This window comes from Grus americana, chromosome 1 (genome assembly GCF_028858705.1).
Source record: "Grus americana isolate bGruAme1 chromosome 1, bGruAme1.mat, whole genome shotgun sequence".
NCBI lineage: Eukaryota > Metazoa > Chordata > Aves > Gruiformes > Gruidae > Grus > Grus americana.
The window spans coordinates 121,564,453-121,584,758 of NC_072852.1; the positions used below are offsets into that span (position 1 = coordinate 121,564,453).

At 44.0% G+C, this 20,306-nt stretch overlaps 1 protein-coding gene across 1 annotated transcript; it reads right to left on the minus strand.

The window, feature by feature from the left end:
- Positions 1-491: 491 nt before the first annotated feature.
- TMPRSS3 (transmembrane serine protease 3) lies at positions 492-20,306 on the minus strand. The gene is made up of 13 exons (XM_054846393.1): positions 20,289-20,306; positions 18,751-18,895; positions 16,660-16,770; positions 15,648-15,764; positions 13,677-13,800; positions 12,510-12,635; positions 11,735-11,778; positions 10,805-10,970; positions 9,069-9,238; positions 7,314-7,409; positions 5,149-5,291; positions 3,526-3,678; positions 492-835 (listed from the first exon to the last, which is right to left on the minus strand). Exons 1-13 carry the CDS (start codon positions 20,304-20,306, stop codon positions 815-817), a joined length of 1,434 nt encoding a protein of 477 aa, XP_054702368.1. The 3' UTR covers positions 492-814.

Below are 20,306 nucleotides of genomic sequence, written 5' to 3' on the forward strand. Positions count from 1 at the left end.
GTACTACATGATGTGAGCTTGGGAGTATTCAATGGCTATTGCGCTGTATGGTACGTCATAGATAGACCAATGGTTTTGGCTCTACAGCCTATCGAAAGGCAGTAAAGAAGCTCCTCTTCCCTTTAAGACTGTTCAGTAATCTCAGGATTTTTCAGTAAAGTTACAGACTGTGCGTTGCTTATTTCAGAGCTATTTACCACAAGAAAACACCTAAGAATTCAATTTTTAGGAACTTGTTCTCAATCACATGATAAAGGATTTGAATCTAGAGATTTTTTGCTAACAAGAGTTGAACATACTTGCCAATGCTTGCCAAAATTGCCAGCTGCTTGCTTCCTGCTTGCTTTATGGCTTCAAAGAAAGCTGCCGCTGCCTGTGCAACAGAGCATGGATCTCACATACGAATACTTTCAGGAAAAAAGTCTTTTCATAGTATGGTTCTTGGAAGGTGAGTACTAAATTAATAGCTAGGAACCTGACCTGAAGTTGCTCTAGTCTTTTACTCATGATGCCTGCAAAACTTTATTGTGATAGCATCCTAGGTTATCAGTCTTAACACTTTTTCTACACGTGAAATTTGTAGCTGACGGCAAATACGCATGCCCATCATCCAGCCTCCAACTGCCTCTTCCATCCTAAAGAGGCTGAATGCTCAACAGTTTTCATTAAGTTACCAGTACCAAAAAGAAATGGTAAAAAGTAGTCCGTGAAGGTACAAAGCTCAGAGCAGGTGTCCAGAAGAGTGTGGTGGGTCCTTCTGTGGAGCTGGAGTGTGATGTGGGTTTTCAGAAGTCCAGCGCACCGCCTCTCTCCCTTAGGTCTGCAGTTCTTCTCTCTGGAAAGCAAAACCAGTTATGCATCTATCCAAATGCTCATGTTGTTGCCTATTGAATTCTGAAAGGGAATTACTTTTTTTTTCCCCGCTGTACTAGGGTCACCAAAGGAACCGCGGGGCTGCTGGAGCCAGTTCTGCCAGCTGAAGTTCTTTAGAAAAACACACCACCTCAGCAAAAGCAGTGCGATCCAATTCCCATTGCGTGCACTGTGAACCTGAGCAAATGCCATCAGCTTCTCTCACTGCTTTCATTCACTAGTTCTCAGCCTCACATGAGCTGAGACAGGAACCTAAGGCTCATAAATAAATATGGCTATGAGGGGTGGAGGAATATATTATTAATGGTGGTAGATACTGCACACATGGGACACATGCATACAGGCAGCTAAATAGGCTTTGAAGGGGTTTATTTTGTTTCCTCTTAGTTGTTCCATTGCTGGTTTCTTTTTTTTTTTTTTTTTTTCATTTTTGCTGGGGTGGGAACCTTTCATGTCTATTCAGATCTAATAGTTGAAGCATAATATTTCTCAGACAGTAATGTATGTAGGTACTGGTACTCCCCTTAGTGCTATAAACTTTTTGCTTCCTCCCTAGTGGGAGAGCTGTTCAAAATGGAGGCAGCAGAAATTCTGTTCACAATGTTGGAGAAACATCTCTCTAAATGACTAATTTTTACCACTCAGTGGAAAGCAATAAAAAACTTTTCTTTGCACTCATAGGAAGAGAATCTTTAGCAAAATATTTGTATCCTCCTGAAAATCTGAGAGACAGAAGTGCTTTACTCAGGTTTCAAAACTGGAAATGGAAGATCAGAAAACACAGATGCCTGCTCTTTGATCATACCTTCCATTAGATGACTGGCTCTGACAGGTGAGCTGTTATAAAGCTAATTTCTGGAAAGAAAACTTTTAAGGGCATGCTGATGGACAAACTCCTTATCTTGCAATTTTGCATCTCTCAGATCAAAATGGATCTCTTTCCTAACTCCTTTGCTAAACCTTAATTAGAAGAGTGAATTTTGTTTGAACAAAGCACAGAAACTTCTGGAGAGACCACATGAACCCACAGTGCGCAATAGCAGGTAAGAGCAGATCAGGAGCATTATGCCACAATACAGAATTGTTCAGGTGCAAGCCATTTCCTTGGTCCATTTTTCAAAGGCATGCTATTTCTACTTTCTTTTGGTTTGTTTCAGAGTCCATTAAACAGAGTCCGTGTTTCTATATTGCAGTTGAAAATCCTAAGAGGGTAAATGAATGAATTAATGTTTACATCTGAAGGATGTCCCTGTGAAAAATTATAAGATATTAGCATTTAGCTAAATAAAGATTAAGCTGTACTTTTTTCCACTGATCACTTCTTTATAATAGAAATCTGTGCTTTCATTGGATACAAATTCTTCATATGAAATGTCTGGGCTTCTGTGCCTGCAAATAAATCACAATGATGTATATATTTTGGGGTGAAGAAAAAGAATGTAATATCAGAGGTCTTAAAGATTTAGAAATGCTATCCTGTCTTCTTCAGCTTTGTTGAGTGACAGATAAGCATGTGATAGCATAAATCTTCATGTGTAAGATAGGTTGTGAAAACAGTGTGTGTCATACAATATACAGGTGGGAGGTTGAACTTAAAAGGCACACATAACCTTACTTCGGTCATTTCCTTGTGTGTGAAAGCCTGATATTGGCACTTCGGTTTGAGGAGGAAGTCTCACGTATTTCACAAACAAGACGGGGGCAGGAGTGTTTTCACCACGTGCCATCACAGTGGCACAGGCAGCTGTCGTGGCTGACGGCCGTATTGCTGGTGCTGGCATAGCATCATTGCTATTCGTTCATTCATTCATTCATTCATTCATTCATTCATTCATTCCAGCAAACTGGGTGCTGGAATAGCAGCACTGCCACCACTGTCTGTGAGGACCAGGCTAGAGCAGGATGGGATGTACACTTTGGTGCTTAGGGTGGCTTTGTCATGAAGCTAAGAAAATGACAATTAGGAGCCTGTGCACAGGTGTCTACCTGTGAGCTATGTGTCTAGGCTCCTACCAAGGCAGTGGAGGATGGTTCACTTGCCTTGCACGTGCACTATCTATTGCCACTTGAGGTGTCTTAGTGCACTTTGCCTGACCCCCAGCAGTTGGTCCCGAAGGCCTCAGATCTCCCGTATCTGCTATCAGATCCTCTATCGTATCTGCCTGAGCTGTTGCAGGGCATCTGAGACATCCCTGCGAGCATGGTGGATACAATCCAGGGCTACCTGCAGATCCTTGCCCTTCAGGGACACCCATGAGCCAGGCAGGAGAGCCTGGGATCTCTAAAATGGCTATAGATGCCTCTGCTTAGGCATCAGATCCCTGCCTGGGAGTCCACCTGAGGCACAACAACTGTCCCTGCTCAGCTGACTGAAGCCAGCAACTCTCTGCCAGCGCTGGAGGGGTGCTGACAGCAGAGGACCTGGTCTCCAGAGAGTGGGTTGCCTGCCCTGGTGCTCCCTGCATCTCTCTAAGACCCCCGCACTCTGCCCTGTCCGCTCTGCTCATGGACCTGCCCCGATCCCCAAATGCACCCTCGGGTCACACGTCTCTATACGATACAACTCAGCTGTGACAAATATGTGCTAAACCTTGTGTAGCACAGGCGGAGCAAAGTGACAACCAGAGGTGGAGAGACAGGGCAAAACCAGACCTCCATCTGTTCGTGTATCCAGTCCAGGAAGGAGGTGGTTCGGCTGTAGACACCTGGCTTGTTCTTTTCTGCACAGCCCACGCCAAAGCTGGTCGTCCCCACCAACTTCCAGACACTCATATCTTCACATGCTAAAGGGCCCCCACTATCTCCCTGGAGGACAAAAGATTAAAACAAACGTCAGTGCCCCAGAAAAGGAGAGGAACTCATAATTGGGGGGCAGGGGGAGAGGCATAGTCCAGTAATTCAGTGTCTCCTATTTCTGCTCTGTTCTGGGTCCTAGGAAAAGCATATGCTACAGCAGAAGTTGGAGACCTCTTGGAGATGTGTATTAGATCATATTTTTCCTTCTCCAGTTAGCAGTACTGTACAACAGAAGCAACACTGAAGCTTGCTGTTAAACAACATTTAGGTGCTGGGGAACGTGCCTGTCCTGCAGGCAGGACATCACTAATCTGCAGTCTCCATGCCATGGCCTTGGTCTCTCACAGCTGCTTCTCTCAAAAAGCTCCTAGCTATTGAGCCGAGCTGAGACCAGGATTGCAACAGCAAGCTTGTATCCCACCTCCTTCCCTGCCTGCTCCTGCCCGCAGTCTGGCACGCTGCTTTTCTGGCTTCCCAGAGACTGTGCTAGACAGATTCAACTCGATGGACTCACATCTAAGTACTGAAAAATTTCAATTTATTTTGCTGGGGCGGTTTCCTGCCCTGTGAACATCAAAGCCAGCACAACAACAGAAAAAAATGAAATTTGGAATGAGCCTCTCCCTCTGGTGAGCAGGGCTCATTTTGTCAGTTGGAGCCATACGCCAGACACAGTGACGTGCTGGTACCGGGTACTTTGCTGGGGAGGGTGGTGCAAGCAGGCGCTTCAGTGAAGATCTATGCAGCTAATGCCTTTGCCTCGTCTTGTCCCAGATGTCATTGGGACTGAGCAACCCTAGAAACATGAAGTTCCTCCCCAGCCCTTGCTCTTCATCCATGACTAGCTAGGTGAGTCCACATTAGTGTGTGTGGGGATGAGACTTGGCACGAGGTGGGCAGTGCCATGACTCTGACAATGATTTTGAGTCATCACCACCCTGTGATGTGAAGGATCCTCTGATCCGTCACTGCTATGACCCCATCTTCCCCAGAGTCATTACTAATACTCTGAGTTACTCAAACACCTCTCTCTTTCTTCTTTCTCCCTGCCTCACTCTGCTTTTTCCAAAATCACACGCTTCTACTTCTCTTCTTGATATATGCTTTGACTGCTTTTCACCATGGAGTTTCTACACCTTGCAGGTCTCTGGAGCTGCTCACAGTGCAGTGCAGTGTAGAGGCCACAGCCAGGGCAAAGAAAGGCACCATGCCGTAGCGCATGGAAGAAATTAAAAAATCTCTTAAGTAAATTTGGCTTCAGAAGTAGCAGATATGGTCCACAGAAGAAATATAAGAAGGGAATTGTAGCATATGAATGCATGCACAGTGAGTGGTCGATACTCATGGTAAACAGAGTAAATGGCACAAAACCAAATGTTTGCCCAAGAAAAGCCTGGGAGTGCCTTCTGATAACTTATCACTCATGTTTTTCCATTGCTGCTGTTAATGAGCACAGCTGCAGTTTGGAAACTTCCATACCTGGCAGGTGTCTACCCCTCCCTTTAGGAAACCAGCACAAAGCATTGAAGGAGTTATGATCCCACCGTAGACATCCCTGTGATTGCAAATTGCATTAGAAATCAAAGGAACACCTGCGTAATTCATGGTTTCAGATGTATCACCTGTTAAAAAAACACAAAAAAACCCCAAAGAAAAAACCCTCTCTATGCTTGAAATTAATCTCTAGTTATTAGCAGAAAATGTTTTAGCATATGAAGAATTGGCAAGATAGAGTGAAAGAAATACAGTTAAAATGAGAACATACTAGTAAGTCAACCAAGTGTCTCATTATTTACAGAATCCAGTAACTAGTGACTCTATAGAGCTGTGCATTATCACAGTATATAATATAAAGCTGTACATTATATGTTTCTACTTCAAACTAGACAATCAATGACAGTCATGAGCTTAAAAGCTAGCTGGACACTGTTTTCAATACTAGTGCCAAAATTTGTTTCGAATTTATCCCTGCAAACACTGGATTTATTTTATAAATATTTCTTTTATTTTATTCATACAATCATGGAATCATTTTGGTTGGAAAAGACCTTTAAGATCATCAAGTCCAACTGTTAACCTAGCACTGACAAGTCCACCACTAAACCATGTCCATAAGCACCACATCCATGCGTGTTTTAAATACCTCCAGGGATCATGACTCAACCACTTCCCTGGACAGCCTGTTCCAATGACTGACAACCCTTTCGGTGAAGATTTTTTTCCTAATATCCAATCTAAACCTCCCCTGGCGCAACTTGAGGCCATTTCCTCTTGTCCTATCACTTGTTACTTGGGCGAAGAGACCGACACCCACCTGGCTACAACCTCCTTTCAGGTAGTTGTAGAGAGCAATGAGGTCTCCCCTCAGCCTCCTTTTCTTCAGGCCAGTTCCCTCAGCTGCTCCTCATAAGACTTGTGCTGTAAAGCCTTCACCAGCTTTGTTGCCCTTCTCTGGACACGCTCCAGCACCTCAATGTCTTTCTTGTACTGAGGGGCCCAAAAGTGAACACAGGACTTGAGGTGCGGCCTCACCAGTGCTGAGTACAGGGGGACCATAACTTCCCTACTCCTGCTGGCCACACTATGTCTGATACAAGCCAGGATGCTGTTGGCCTTCTTGGCCACCTGGGCACACTGTCAGCTCATATTCAGATGGCTGTAGACCAACACCCCCAGGTCCTTTTCTGCCGGGCAGCTTTCCAGCCACTCTGCCCCAAGCCTGTAGCACTGCATGGGGCTGTTGTGACCCAAGTGCAGGACCTGGCATTTGGCCTTGATGAACCTCATAGAGTTGGCCTTGGCCTATCGATCTAGGTTGTCCAGACCCCTCTGCAGAGCCTTCCTACCCTCGAGCAGATCAACAGTCCTGTCTGCAAATTTACTGAGGGTACTTGATCCCCTCGTCCAGATCATTGATAAAGATATTCAGAGCCTGAATGAATCATTTCTATAAATGGGAGTATTTGCACACTAATGCCAACTTATAGTGACTTTTTATGTGGTAAACCTTGCTTTGATTTTTTCCCATCTTTTGCTATTATCTGTTAGTCAGGTAACATACTGTTCTTGTTCTCTGAACAATGGGAACAACACGTTAAATGAAACAAATGGATAATGATAAAAAACAATGACCTGAGAATTGAAGCATTTTCACATGAAAGTGATTCAGTATATACTATTGATTAACATGACGTGTGAGCCATGGTAAAAAAAAAAATATCCCTTTTTTTTTGTGACATTATTCACAGATCCAATTTCTACATCATCCAACCTGCCTGAAAATGCATACATGCTTTCTCTGAAAAAAATGGATGGTTGATTCTTGCATTCATGCTGTGCTTTCTATGCCTGAAGTTATAAAGGACACAGCTTGTTTGACTGAGGCTGAGTACAACATTATGGACAGTGTTGCTGTCTACCTGTAATTTTCAACATTTTCACAGAATGTAGCCATCTATTCCTTGTGATAAGGGTTTGTACAGCACTTTTGCAGTTCAGGATGAGCAAAAAGTTTAGGAATATGTCTTCTTCCCCCCCCCTTTATATATATATATAAAGTTGAACAATGCTCCAACCAAATCCTGTATTTACTGTATGTAAGATGTTTTCATGTAGTGTAATCAACAGCAAACCATTTAAAATACCTCCTTCCACAGTTGCTCCCCATCCTGATACCCAACACATTTTCCCTTCTGGGAACTGTTCACCAAAATTAGGCAGACAAATTGGCTCTGTGTGACCTATTAAAGAAAAAGAGAGAGAGAAGCGAGAATTGCTTTTAAGATTTAGCAAACATCTGTATGCCTCAGTAAAACTTTGAGGATTTGGCTTGCAGTGAACTTGTTATGACCACCACCCACTCCCCACATCAATAGCCTGGCAGTTCTGCAGGCCTTTTGTCTTATAGCCAATATCATAGTTTCGAAACAATACCTACATCAGGCCTAATTAGTTTCAAGCATGAAGAAACAGAAGGAGGTGTTGGCAGGTCAATCAACTGAAGAATGAGCAAACAAGAAATGCACTGTGTACACAGCTGACGGGCAGATCAGAGACCCCATGGCACGTTGCTCGGGCAGAGAAATGGCCTTGGCTAACCACAGCACAACTGCGTGGCACCTCCTCACAGGTTTTGTGCAGCAGCACGTGCAAAGAGCCGTGCGTGCACATCTCTGCGCTCTTCTGAAAGGGCAACAAGATGTCTGGGGTCCTCTTTGCTTCTCACCCATCGGCTCACAGAGTTTTAGGACCTCTCTGCTCTGAGGCACTGAATGCCATGCAACATGATGGTTGATGCTTGTGGGGACAAACTGGGACACGTCAAGATGAGCTGGCAATGAGCAAAGGGAGGGAGGGAAGATACGATGTGATACTGAGCATTTCCTCGTTGTTCAGTTCTCCATAATGCAAAGATCCCAGCTCGAAGCACCAAAAACACCCAGCGTTGAGCGTCCAAGCCCCCCTCGGCTGCCCCCAGCCCCCGGGGCATAGCATGGACGTAGCTCAGGTGTGAAGCTGTTACTGTTCTTGACAGCCTCCCAAACTTATTCCCAAGCAAAAGAAAACAGCACTAGCTGAGATTTTAAACAGAACAAAATCAAACTTAATTTTCATCTAAAGTGGAAGTTTAAAATTTTTCAAGAGAATTGATTTAGAAACTGACAATCTAGATGTGTCAGAAAGAGCCAGGCTCCCCTTTGCAGAGAGCTGAGAGTGATTAGGAGGTATTGTTAGGTGATTATTTAAATTCATACAATATTATTATACATTATTTCAATTCACTAACTGTGTCAGCTGTAGGTAGCATCCTGCTGAGAAAATGAAAGTAGTTTTGATTTAAAAGCATCATTATATTTGAACTGCCTTTTCTTCTCTTTGAAATTTAAGCTTGATTTTCAGCTTTGGACACTGCTGGATCTCCATGTACTCACAGAAAGGACACGATAAAAATCTCTGTGGCCTCCAAGTAAAACGAGGCGGGGCATTTATTTTAGATAGGAAAAATATTTAGAAAGAATAAAGTTAATGTTTGCCTATTATTAAATGTCTTCAGTAAGCCAATATCAGAATGGACTGGGAACATTTTGCAGAGCCCTGTGACCATGTCGTTGCTCTCTGCGCCTGGATATCGAGTACAGAGGAGTTCCTGATACGGAGGCCGAGGTTTTTCTGCCAGTTTAGTGTGAACAGGGATCGCTGCGTTGCCATCGCAGCAGCAGGCTGGCTATGTCTACACTGCATATCTCTCATTGCTTTTAGAGGTGGTGGGGATCCACTCGACTGTCCTGGGTCAGGCATAGGGCGCCAACAGGAATTTCCCTGTCTGTACTAGGAAAGACCCTTCTCACTTTTGGCTAGAAAGGTGAGAAAGTCAAGTGGAAGCTAACAGAAAGAATTACCATTGAGAGCAAGTGGTGCTGCCAGTTTCATCAGTGCTATGTCATTTCCCATTGTCTTTGGTTTATAATTTCGATGGTATATAATTTTTTCCACTGAATATGGGTGAACTTGGGTGTCTTGATGAGTCACAAAACCAACCTGCACACTCCATGAGCTCGGCAAGTACAGGCTGAAACAAAGAGGTAGGAGAGAGTGAAAAACCTTCAAGAAAACCCTCAGGTTTTCTAATTTTCTGCTGAGCTTACAAACCACATAAAACTCTACAGGCAAATAGCTACAGTCTGCTCTATTTGCTCACCTATCTATTAATATTGGCTATGTTTTGCATCTAATTTAAAAGAATATAGAAAGTGTGACTAATCTTAGTAACACACTGGGTCACTGCTATATTATCTGCGCAGCTTTCTCCAAATATATGAGAGTTTTGCATTGACCTACCTGTCTGTCCTATGTGACCCCACAGCCATCGATGCTGCTGCCTGGCACACCTGTGCTCAGCCATCCGGCTAGCTCAGCGGCACTTGTGGCAAATACGTATGTATGTATGTATGTATGTATATATGCTTCCAAGGGAGAGGCTTTCCTTCTGGAAGGTGTTTCTGCCCCCAGTTCATGAGCAGCCACATCTTTCAGCTTCCAGCACACGAGCAGCTGCTCTTCTCTTGGCTTCACCCCACTGGGCTAGCAGAGGGCTAGCAGCGGGCTAGCAGCAGTGCTAGGAAAAGGCTCCAGGGATGTGGGTTGTGCTGCCAGCTCCCACCCCCATCAGCCTTTGAACACACCACAACCAACTGGGTTCTGGGGAACAGAGCTAAGGACAAAAGTCCTAAAATGCTTAATTCCTAAGTAATTATTTTTATGGCAACAAAGGGCTCTAAACAGGATCTACGAGTGGGATTTGTCTGTCCCATCTCTTCTCTCTACTGGATATAAAAGCATCCTACAGGACTTGCTCAGAAGCAGGCATCCCTGTTGTGGGTGCCTAAACATGGCCAGACAATCCCATTTTAGTTGTCTAAATGTCTTTGGTGAAAGAGGCCTGGAGTTCGTAAGAGCAAGAAGAGTTCTCATGCACTATTAGCAAGAATGAGACTGCAAAACCAGACAACTCATTATAAATGAGAGGGCTATGTTTATAATCACACAAAAAAGAAGAGTCTAAATAACTATTTAGCATCTATTTACAACTCAAAGATTACTTCAAACAGCATAAAAAGGAGCAGTGCATATGTGGTAAGGGGCACTAAGCACAGAACAACTCGCTAACTGCCACTGATTGATCCTGTCAACTTGAAAAGGATCATGTAATTTATTTTGGAGCTCCAGAGTACCAGAGCAGCCAAGTACAAATTCCTCCTGAACTGTTAATTCATATGCAATGTACAGAAATTGCAGATCAGGGTACCTAAAAATCTAGCACTTAAATGTTGTTTTAAGCTGATTTCCTAGGAATCTGGGAGTGCCCAGAATATCTGAAAATTGAGGTCCCTGATTTGGACCACCTCTCGGGAGGACTTTTTTTCAATGAAGACTTGCACTCATGCAAGGAGAGAGAGAGAGAGAGACAGTTTAAATGTTTAATGGGAGCAAGCCCATAAAATAAGCATAACCTAATCTCTCCTGCAGTTTAAGAAAAGGCACGGTGCATTAGCCCTCCTCTGCAGTGGCCACACACACAGACCCACTGCAAGCAGGGTCAGTGGGACACACCGAACAAGGCGATTTAGGGACTTACTCATAGACACAGTGGGCGGCGGTGATGATCCAGCGCGGGGTGATGACGGATCCTCCGCAGAGGTGATGCCCATGGAACTGCAGGCTGACCTGCCAGGGCCACTGCCGGGGGGAGGACACGTTGCCCCCCACGATCCGTGGCCTGTAGCTGGCCCGTGTCCCGCACGCTGCCAGAAAGCAAAGGTTATGGTCCATGGAGGAAACACAGGAGTGGTTTTGGACGCCTTCATTCAGCCCCTCTATTCCCAGCCTTGCTGACGCGGGGAGGTCTCTGCAGCATGACCGTCCCCATTCCCAGGGCTCACATCTCGCTGTGGCTGCTCCCAGAGGTTTCTCGTCCACCCTCCCATGCCTGCGGCATCGTGCCTGGCAGATGGTATGGGGGCTGTGGGGCTCACATCTTCTCCTCTGCAGACGTAGTGCTCAGCTGAGCTGTAAACCCCACTGTTCTGCCCTCCTTAAATGCACAGGGGCTCAGGGGCCCACATAGGCAGGTTGAAGCATCTCCTCTCCCCTGGTGATTATTTTGCTGCTGGGTTTTTTTGACTTTTCATATCCCAATCTGAAAACTAGTTGACATGGAAAGATGTGGGGTGAAAGTTCAAATGTTAAGACAGAATTTCCCTTTCCCCACCAAGACGGCAAAGAGTTGGGATTACAGTATCAGTCCATGGACTCAACTCACAGTCCTTAAATGTCTACTTCCTACTGTGATTCTCACCAAAACGGTCCTGCTGCCTAATGCTCCCAATCTGCCCTTCCGGCCTATTCTCACTTTCTGAAATTCTTTTAAATTTTATATAAGAAATATAATTTTTCTCTGGTATGATAAACTGATGGTATAGTATGCCCCAAGTACACAAGTTCTCCTAACTCTTGCAGTGGATGAAGGACAGTGTCTGGTTTTATATTAACTTTTCCTGATTCTTACCCAGACATTTTAAGATGATCACATTTCCAGAAGTGCATTCCTCTCTAAGATGAAAAGACAGTGCAGTATTAGTTCCAATTCACAAATACTGGGATTTTTTTCAATATTGTGTCATTTTCCTGTACAGCTACATGCACATAAATACAAATAATTTATATATTGAAAGAGGTACAAAGTCGTGTACTCATCCAATCTACTTAGGGCATTTAGTTGAAATACTTAAATTAGGAGCTTAGACACCATCGGGAGCCTGCAGACCATATGCTGCCCTGCTGAAGAGTGGTTCACTTTTCCACAAGGAGAGGCTCATCAGCAATTTTCAACATGTGATCTGTAGTCTCCTTGGATCTATAGCTTGCTTCTCAGTGAAAGGTAACTGAAAACACCCAAGCAGTTGTCAGGAGGAAGAAATGGACCATAAAGGGCTCATAAGCCCACTGGGAAATATCTAGGGATCTGTAAACCAAAACAAACTGCTTCACAATGGAAAAAGATAAGTGCCTGGTGTCTATCCATTTGCAAAAAAGGGATCATGGGACAAATAGGCTTTTCAAACAGCTCATTTTAAAGCCTTTGTGGATTTTAATGGGCCTTGGATAAGGCTCTTAATTCATATTCTAGCAAGACTGCTACTGAAACTTGGTCTATGATGCATAACAACACTAACCACTTATGAAGTACTACATGCCTGAGAAAACAGGCAACAATCTCAAACTATTAGTAATTCTTCTATTGATTGCTCTCTTTCTGTCAGGATGAAGCAGCTGAGGCATACCTGAGGTTTGTTGCATTGTGCAGGGATGTCGCTTGGTCAGCTGATAACCAGTGGCTGAGGGATACGAAATGTCTTTGAAACTGTTTTTCAACTGCAGCCACGGGCAGGTAACCTGAACTCACGTAACTGCAAATAAACCATAAGCACAGCTTCCTCAGACAGCATTTCAGTAATCTGTTTAAATAATTCAGCAGTTCTGCTAATGAAAACGCAGTGTAGCAACCACAATAATCGGATTTTGACACTTGATAAAACAATCCTAACCTCCCCAAGAAACGGTTCTTATAACGTGCATGTATTTTTGCCATAATCATGTGTGGAAGTCACACATGCTGAGAGGCATTTAACAGGCAGAGAAAGTAAATTTTAATTCTAATATTGCAATAAAGTTCTTATCATAACTGGTTGGCACATTTCCTGAAGCACTAACAAGCTCATTGTCTCCTTTTTCCAGAGTTATGTTTTGCAGCAGGGAGCATGAATAATTTGTAATTTTTCTTGTCTTTTTTTGTTGAACAATTGAGATGTATTTTATCCTAAAGGCAACAAAAATTTATTCAAAGAAGCTTTATGCTGGTAACTATAATGTGCAGAAATGAGAATGACACCGTTGTAAGAAATAACAAAGCATCATTGCAAGTCACAGCTTCAAACTCTTTCTCAATTGTGTGAAAGCTTGTGTAAGAAACAGGTGCTTTTTCAGGAATGGGATCAATCCAGTAAGAACCACCTCGCCAGGTTCTTCCCTAATTGTGAGGTGGACCTTAATTCCTAACAGATGCCATGACATGAATTGTATATACAATTTTCCTTCAGAGGAAGTAAAAGAAATGGAAAATGCTCATATGTTTTTTTGTGCTGTAAGCTACTAGAGAGACAAGTAGGATTGAGGCACCTGTACCCCATAGGGAAGATTTAACCAAACTATTGTATTTAGCCATCGTTCAGGATTTATAGCAGTAATAAACGGTATTTGCAGTGCACAAGTATTCAGGACTATTTCCCACATCATCCTAAATCTCCTCAACCATGTCATTCACAAAGGTGGATTGTTAAGTCCTTTTTTCTTTTAAAGCGCAGACTAATACAGGGTTTCATTATAAAGATTGATAACCTCAGAGTTTGTTCAAAATACCAAATAAAGTTTCTTCCATTTTATGTTCATACCTTGAGAAACCCAGGTGTTTGCAGGTAGTATTTCCATACTCTGCTTTCCAGTCGTCAGAGCAGACCGTTCGCCAGGATCCAGAAGTGAACACTTGCAGTACTGCTTTCTTGCCACTCAACCTGACTTTGAGATTCAGGAGAAAAACCCGAGTGAGTTGTGAAGAACAACCACCAGGTACACAACAGGTACACAACAGTGTCATGCACCACTGCGGCATCCACATTTCTTCGCTTATCGAGTTTTTACTACTTGTCTTTTTCATCACTTGAATCCTTTGACAGAATTTTTCTGTGCTTTACCCTCCCTACCCCCATTAAGGAAGGGAACCAAGGTACGCTGAGCTAGAACAGCCAGGAGAAAAAAGTCTGTGCTCATGGGAACGGATAGGGGATGCGAGCTCTAACACAGATGGAGAAGGCTGCTTTGCCCTCCACTGAGCCTGAGCAAGTCTTGTTGATTGCAGTGAGTTAGAGCTGCAGATGCTTGGCACTGAGGAAACCTACGATCAAGATAAGAGATCTTATCATGGTTGGCACCTCCTGCGCTGCACAGCACAGTCGGAGAGGTGGATGCACTTGCACCCAGCCGCCCCTGGGCTTCCACTGAGTTTCCTGCCTACTTCCCTCTGCTGAAATGGGGCTGGCGTGTCTGGGCTGACAAGCGTGTAAAGGCTGGGGAGAGGAGAGATGCACAGGTTGGGAGCTCAGCTCCCGAGGGCTCCCCCCCTGTGCCAGCCTGGATCTGCTCAGCACAGCCCTTCCCCATGGGCGGACGGCTCTTCACGCCAGCCCGGCCCCATGGAGCTAGCGCTGCTGCGAGCCATGCTGCCTCCAGCCAAGAGACCGACAGGGAAATACTGCAGGAAGCCCAGGTATAGAACCATCACCCACGGTCCCTTTGTCCTGCATGTCGCCATGTCCTCCTCACCCCTGCACCCCGCACCACAGCTGCTGCCGGGGTGCAGAGCCCCGGATGAGCAGGAGGCACCTGGGCCTGGGAAAGGGCATGTCTACATGGACTTCCCAGGGAGAAAGGAGGCCACGCTCGTGGTCGCTGCTGGACGGGGGTTTCCCACAGGCGCCCATGGGCCACTGTTATGGCATTGCAAAGGTGGACAAGAAAAGCAGATTTATTGCCCGGAGGCTCCACAGAGGCCTGAAGCCTCCCTGGGGAAAACACACCAAAGGTTGAAAGCACTGTGCAGGGTTAGCTGGGGCCAAAACCTCATGGTTCTTGTCATTCCTCATATTGCACAGATGGAAAGCTGTGCTGCCTCCTTACCTATAGCTACAGGAGTCAGAATTACAAGTGCACTGCTCTAGAAATCATTTATTCTGTTTACTAACGTTAAAGTCCTTTCCCTCCAGTGGCTGCAAGCACTACAGTCATCTTCCATAGCACAGGACAGGGAAGGACTATTTAAAATGGCCCTGTGATGCCCGAAACCATTACAGAGAGAAGCTCAGACATGCTCAGACATGGGGGCGTACATTTCACAGAGGAAGCAGCAAACTCCGCAGTACTCAATGCACAAAAGGCAGCGCTGATCTCTCCCGTTCCCACATCCTTTAAGATAATAATGGGCTTCTGCAATCTTCAAAACCAACACAGTGCAACTGTATGCCAGTGAATGCAGAGTGTGCTGTATATACACACCATAATGCAGTATACCTTGGGGGCAGAGGAAGGGCTAGCAGTCAAAAAGCATCTGGACTTCTAATGGAGAAACATGCCGGATATGGCAGTGGCAATATTCAGCAATTAACACATTTATCCTAAGAGCAGTTTGATTTCTCATAAACTGTAAATCAATACCTCAGAGAGATTGTTCCCCTGAAGTGGTGATTTAGATAATCCATAAGTCTCTATCCTTCTTATCTCACCCAAACTCTTTACAACATGTATTTCTTGATAACGTGCCAGATGTTACAGGAGGAGAGAGGAGGGATTTATAATCAAATTTAAATTACCACATCCATACTCATCCTCCCCTTCTTTACAGTTGAAGACACCATTGCACCTGGCTGATTTCTGGATGCACTTAAAGGACGATCGGCAGCGAAACTTCCCGATGCAGTTGTATTGGACTAACAAGAATGAAAGAAAACAGGGTGATTAAAACACACTTGGATATTAATATAACGCTTCTGCCTTCCCTTATCTGACCAGATTTCTGTCTTGCTAAGGAAAAGACAACTCCCGTACTCTAGGAACTTTTGAAATACAACCTGGATGTTGCTACACGGTGCGGCTAAACTCATCCATTAGTAATGACTTGTAGAATGAGTCAGCCTTGCTGTCTGTGCTGACTTGTTCCCAGCTCCCTCTATCCAGTTTATGTTTCACTCCAGGACAAGTTTCTGCCTGGTCCCTCAGCACCTCAGCAGCAAAGCAAGGACACCCTTGCAAAACACAACCAGCGCACTCTCTTCCTGAGGGGATGCCCCAACCTCCTGCAAGCTTATCCCTGTTGCAGGTGTGAAGGCACTGCACTAGCATCAACATATTAGGCACCTAGACCTGGGCAGGTCACGCTTCCCAGTTGCAACTAAGCTCATTCAGTGTTTTCTTTTCCTTTGTAGCATTTATTTGTGTTAGGGGAAAGTTCTTTAATTCTTTGAAAACAAACTTAGAGAAGAGAATAACAGGACAAAAAAATGGTGTGTGTTACCTGAAGCCTCCCCCAGTTTCTAAACTCTTAGCTCACCACCTGAGAGGAATCCGTGAAGTTTTACTAGAGAAAGGTTTCCTGGAGCTGCAGGTTGCCCAGTGTTTTAAATATTACGCCAATCCTCTCATGAGTGCCAGATCTATTTTATCCCTACATGTAAATAAAATTTAAAGCCATCACATCAACAAGATTTTTTACTTCAGCAAACAAGCTGCAGTAGCAGTTTACTTCCATTCTAAGTAAAAGGCTCATGAAAAATTAAGCATTTGAATGGTTAAGCGAGAACTTAATGAATAACTAATTGTACTCACCACCCAGGCCAATGGCAACTGCTAGGATTACTGCAAGGAATAAACCACAGATATATGGAAAGTATTTTAGGGAGAGAAAAGCATGGCACATTGAAGGTGGTTCGATATCTCCTAAAAACCAAACAGAGAGAACGGCTTCTGTGAAGTTAAACCAGTTTGATTTTGCAATGAAAAAGATTTATCTAACATCAAACTAGATGGCAGTAGTAACCCCTGTGTACATTTCGTGAGCTGACCTGACCCGGAGGGGTTTGGATCCCCCAGCTCAGGGGCTGAGAAGGCTCTGGGTGTTTTGGGGCTTGCTGGTGCTCTCAGACACCCCTTCAGCATTTGCCTCATGAGGAGTCTCAATCGTGCCCTTACAGAGCACCTAGCAATCAAGAATATGAGCTCTAAATTTTTATTTTTGTGGGCTACATCACACGGCAAGCTTTAGAAGTATATGAGCACCTCTCCTGAAAATGTGAGTCCCAGAATAAAAATGAAATTCAGACCTGTTTTGTTTGCATAATCAAACCTGTGTGCAGAGTACAGGTATACTCTCTGAAGACTTCAGAAAGCTCAAGTGGACTAATGAATTCTTTCAGTGGAAGTAGCAAAGAACGAACTAGTTTGAGTCTCCGTATGACCATTCCCATCTGTGATGCCTCCTGACTCTTGCCGCTACCAAGCCCATGGTCCCAGTGCTCCCTCCAGCCGTAGCCCCAGTGGGACGCTGCTCTGAGCACTGTCTGGGACAATGGAAATTCTGGGACGAGGCTGGAGGTCACATAGCTCCGCCTCATGCACTGGGGAGCTAAATCCCATGCGTGATGCATTCCTCCAAAGTTGGGGTAACAGAGGCAAGGAAACAAGCAAGAAGAGCCTAAAGATTCAAACAAGAGCAGGGATATTGGAAAAAGACAGTAAATAGGTGTTCAAGACAAGAAGGAGGAAAGTCAATGGTCTTTTTGGACTTGGAAGCAAGGTTAACTGAAAATAATAGAAAGCTAAATTTGCAAAAAAAAAAAAAAAAAAGACCCCCAAACTAGTCTTGAAAAATGTGGGAAAGGTGATCTGTTCAAAGTTTTGCTTTAAAGACACAAAGAGAACTGAGCAATGGCTCAAGGCTGAGTTTTGAGTTTTCAAGGAAAAAAGATTAATTTAAAGTTAAAACATACAGCAGTACCAACTGATGAATACATTTCATGAGCTGGACTAGACCAGCTCACCAGCTACCTCCATAGCTGACCTCAACTTAGTGGTCTTGTCAATCTGGAAGACAACAACAGATTCCGCTGTCGGAATAATGAATGGTTCACTTGTTTCAAATGTGTTCTGATATACAAAGGGCAAACTACGGGAAAACAGCATACACAGCTTAGTCATGGGTACACACAGGAACTGGCAGAACCTTGTCTTCAATTTTAATTCATGCAGGTCTTCACCCCCTCATTCTTCAAGCTTTGAATTTGAGTTTGGCAGACACTTAAAATCAGTCAATGAGGAGCGTCTCCCAGCACTGATAGACTCAGAAGTAAATCCCAGCCTACACAGACTCTCTCAGCAGCAGCTGAGTAACTGGTTTTGGCAGTGGAGTTGGTGTCTGGTATGCCAAGAATCTTAGACAGCTGTAGTAGCTAATGGACTAGAAAATTAAATTGCACTATTTTCATCCTTGATGCTCAGCCTGCCTCTGTTGAAGTTAATGGTTGTTTTTGCCATGAAACCTATGGGAAGTAGCAAACATGCATGCTATTCCTCCAAGGCTGCTGTATTGTATATTCAGTTTTTTAATAGACCAATTTCCAGGCTGGTAAAATTTCAAATAAGCCATTCAAAAATGTGTCTGAAAAGCATGGGCAAATATTTGCTCTGTGGTTGAAGTGTGTGAATAATCTGGCTGTGAAAAAGGCTTGCATGTGCAAGCCGACACAAGATGTCATCACCTGTTAATATGCTAGCAAACCTCATGGCTGGGGGAGTGAGGTTGTGTTTCTTCTTCCTCTGAGTACTTTCTCTGACTGAGTGGGCAAGCATAGTTTTGCAAGGTTAAAGACTTACATTAGCTGTTTAGATTACAAAGGTCAAAAAGCTGTGCAATATCCCTACCAGATCCATCTGCACTGGGGTCCACTTTTGCTTGTGGTATGAAGAAAAATCTTTTGAAGGAAAATTGAATTTCTGGTACTGGTGGTTCATCTTCTGTAATGGAGATGATTTCAAGACTTCCAGTAGTGGGATTTGTCTCTTGTACCTGACTCAGTAGGAGAAAAAGAAAAGGGGGGAAAAAAAAAAAGAAAAAAAAAGAAGATAATCACCTTGTAAAATGTTATCATAGAATGGTTTAGGTTCGAAGGGACCTTTAAAGATCATCTAGTCCGACCACCCTGTCATGGGCAGGGACATCTTCAACTAGATCAGGTTGCTCAAACCCCCATCCAACCTGACCTTGAATGTTTCCAGGGATGGGGCATCTACCATGTCTCTGGGCAAACCTGTTCCAGTGCCTCACCACCCTCATTGTAAAAAAAAAAAAAAAAATCTTCCTTATATCTAGTCTAAATCGACCCTCCTTCAGCTTAAGGCCATTACCCCTTGTCCTGTCACTACACTCCCTGATAGTGTCCCTCACCATCTTTCCTGTAGGCCCCTTTAGGTACTGGAAGGCTGCTATAAGGTCTCCCCGGAGCCTTCTCTTCTCCAGCCCTCTGACCATTTTTGTGGCCCTCCTCTGGACTCTCTCCAACAGCTCCATGTCTTTCCTGTGCTGAGGACTCCAGAGCTGGACACAGTACACCAAGTTATGTACTTAATGTTCATGAGAGAAGCTCTTATAATTATTTTACCAGCAAACTACTTAAGTAATTTTTGTTCAAATTTGTCTAAGCACCATATATACTGTTAATAGCTCACACTGGGGGTGTGAATCCATCCCCTGCTCTTTAATTGCAATAGGAAACAAGAGAAAGACTAAAAAGTGTGTAACACCTGCACAGCACCTGGCAGGATCCTCATTCAGGGGCCCATTGAATTTTACTCCAGAAAACCTTTGATCATTTTCTACACAGTGAAAAACAATTTAAGCAGGCTACACGAGAATTCAGGGTAAATAGATTTGAAATGCTAATTTCTGACTCCGGTTCTGCACACTGTCACTGGCAAAAGGAATCAGATTTTTGAACTCATGGTGGTGTGAAGTATGTCCATGTTTGTTAAAGACGGTGGAGCTGGTAAGCTGTAAAAGCAGCATGTTTGCAGAGTCAGTCCTAGAAAATGCTTACAATGACACATTTTAGGCAAAGACTACGTGTTTTGTCTGTGACGCTATATCTTTAAGTCACCTGGAATATCTTTTCACCTTTCAGCAAACAACTGCAATGACATTTCTACTCTTTCATTTGATAAAATTTCATGTACATTTCAATGGATATATATTAAATTTTACATAAAATCTGCTGGCTTTAAGGCAGAGAAAAGGACAGCTTGCCGTGCATGATTTTTAAAAATTAAAAAAAAGGCGCCTTCTAACTGGTGCGTAAGTTGTCCGTCAGGAAACAAACCAGCACTGTGAAGTATGCTACACGAAAACTAAACACTGATGTGTCGTTTATTTAGAGGATATCACATGCTCCCAAAGCTTCACTCACCTCTTCCTGAGAAGTCAT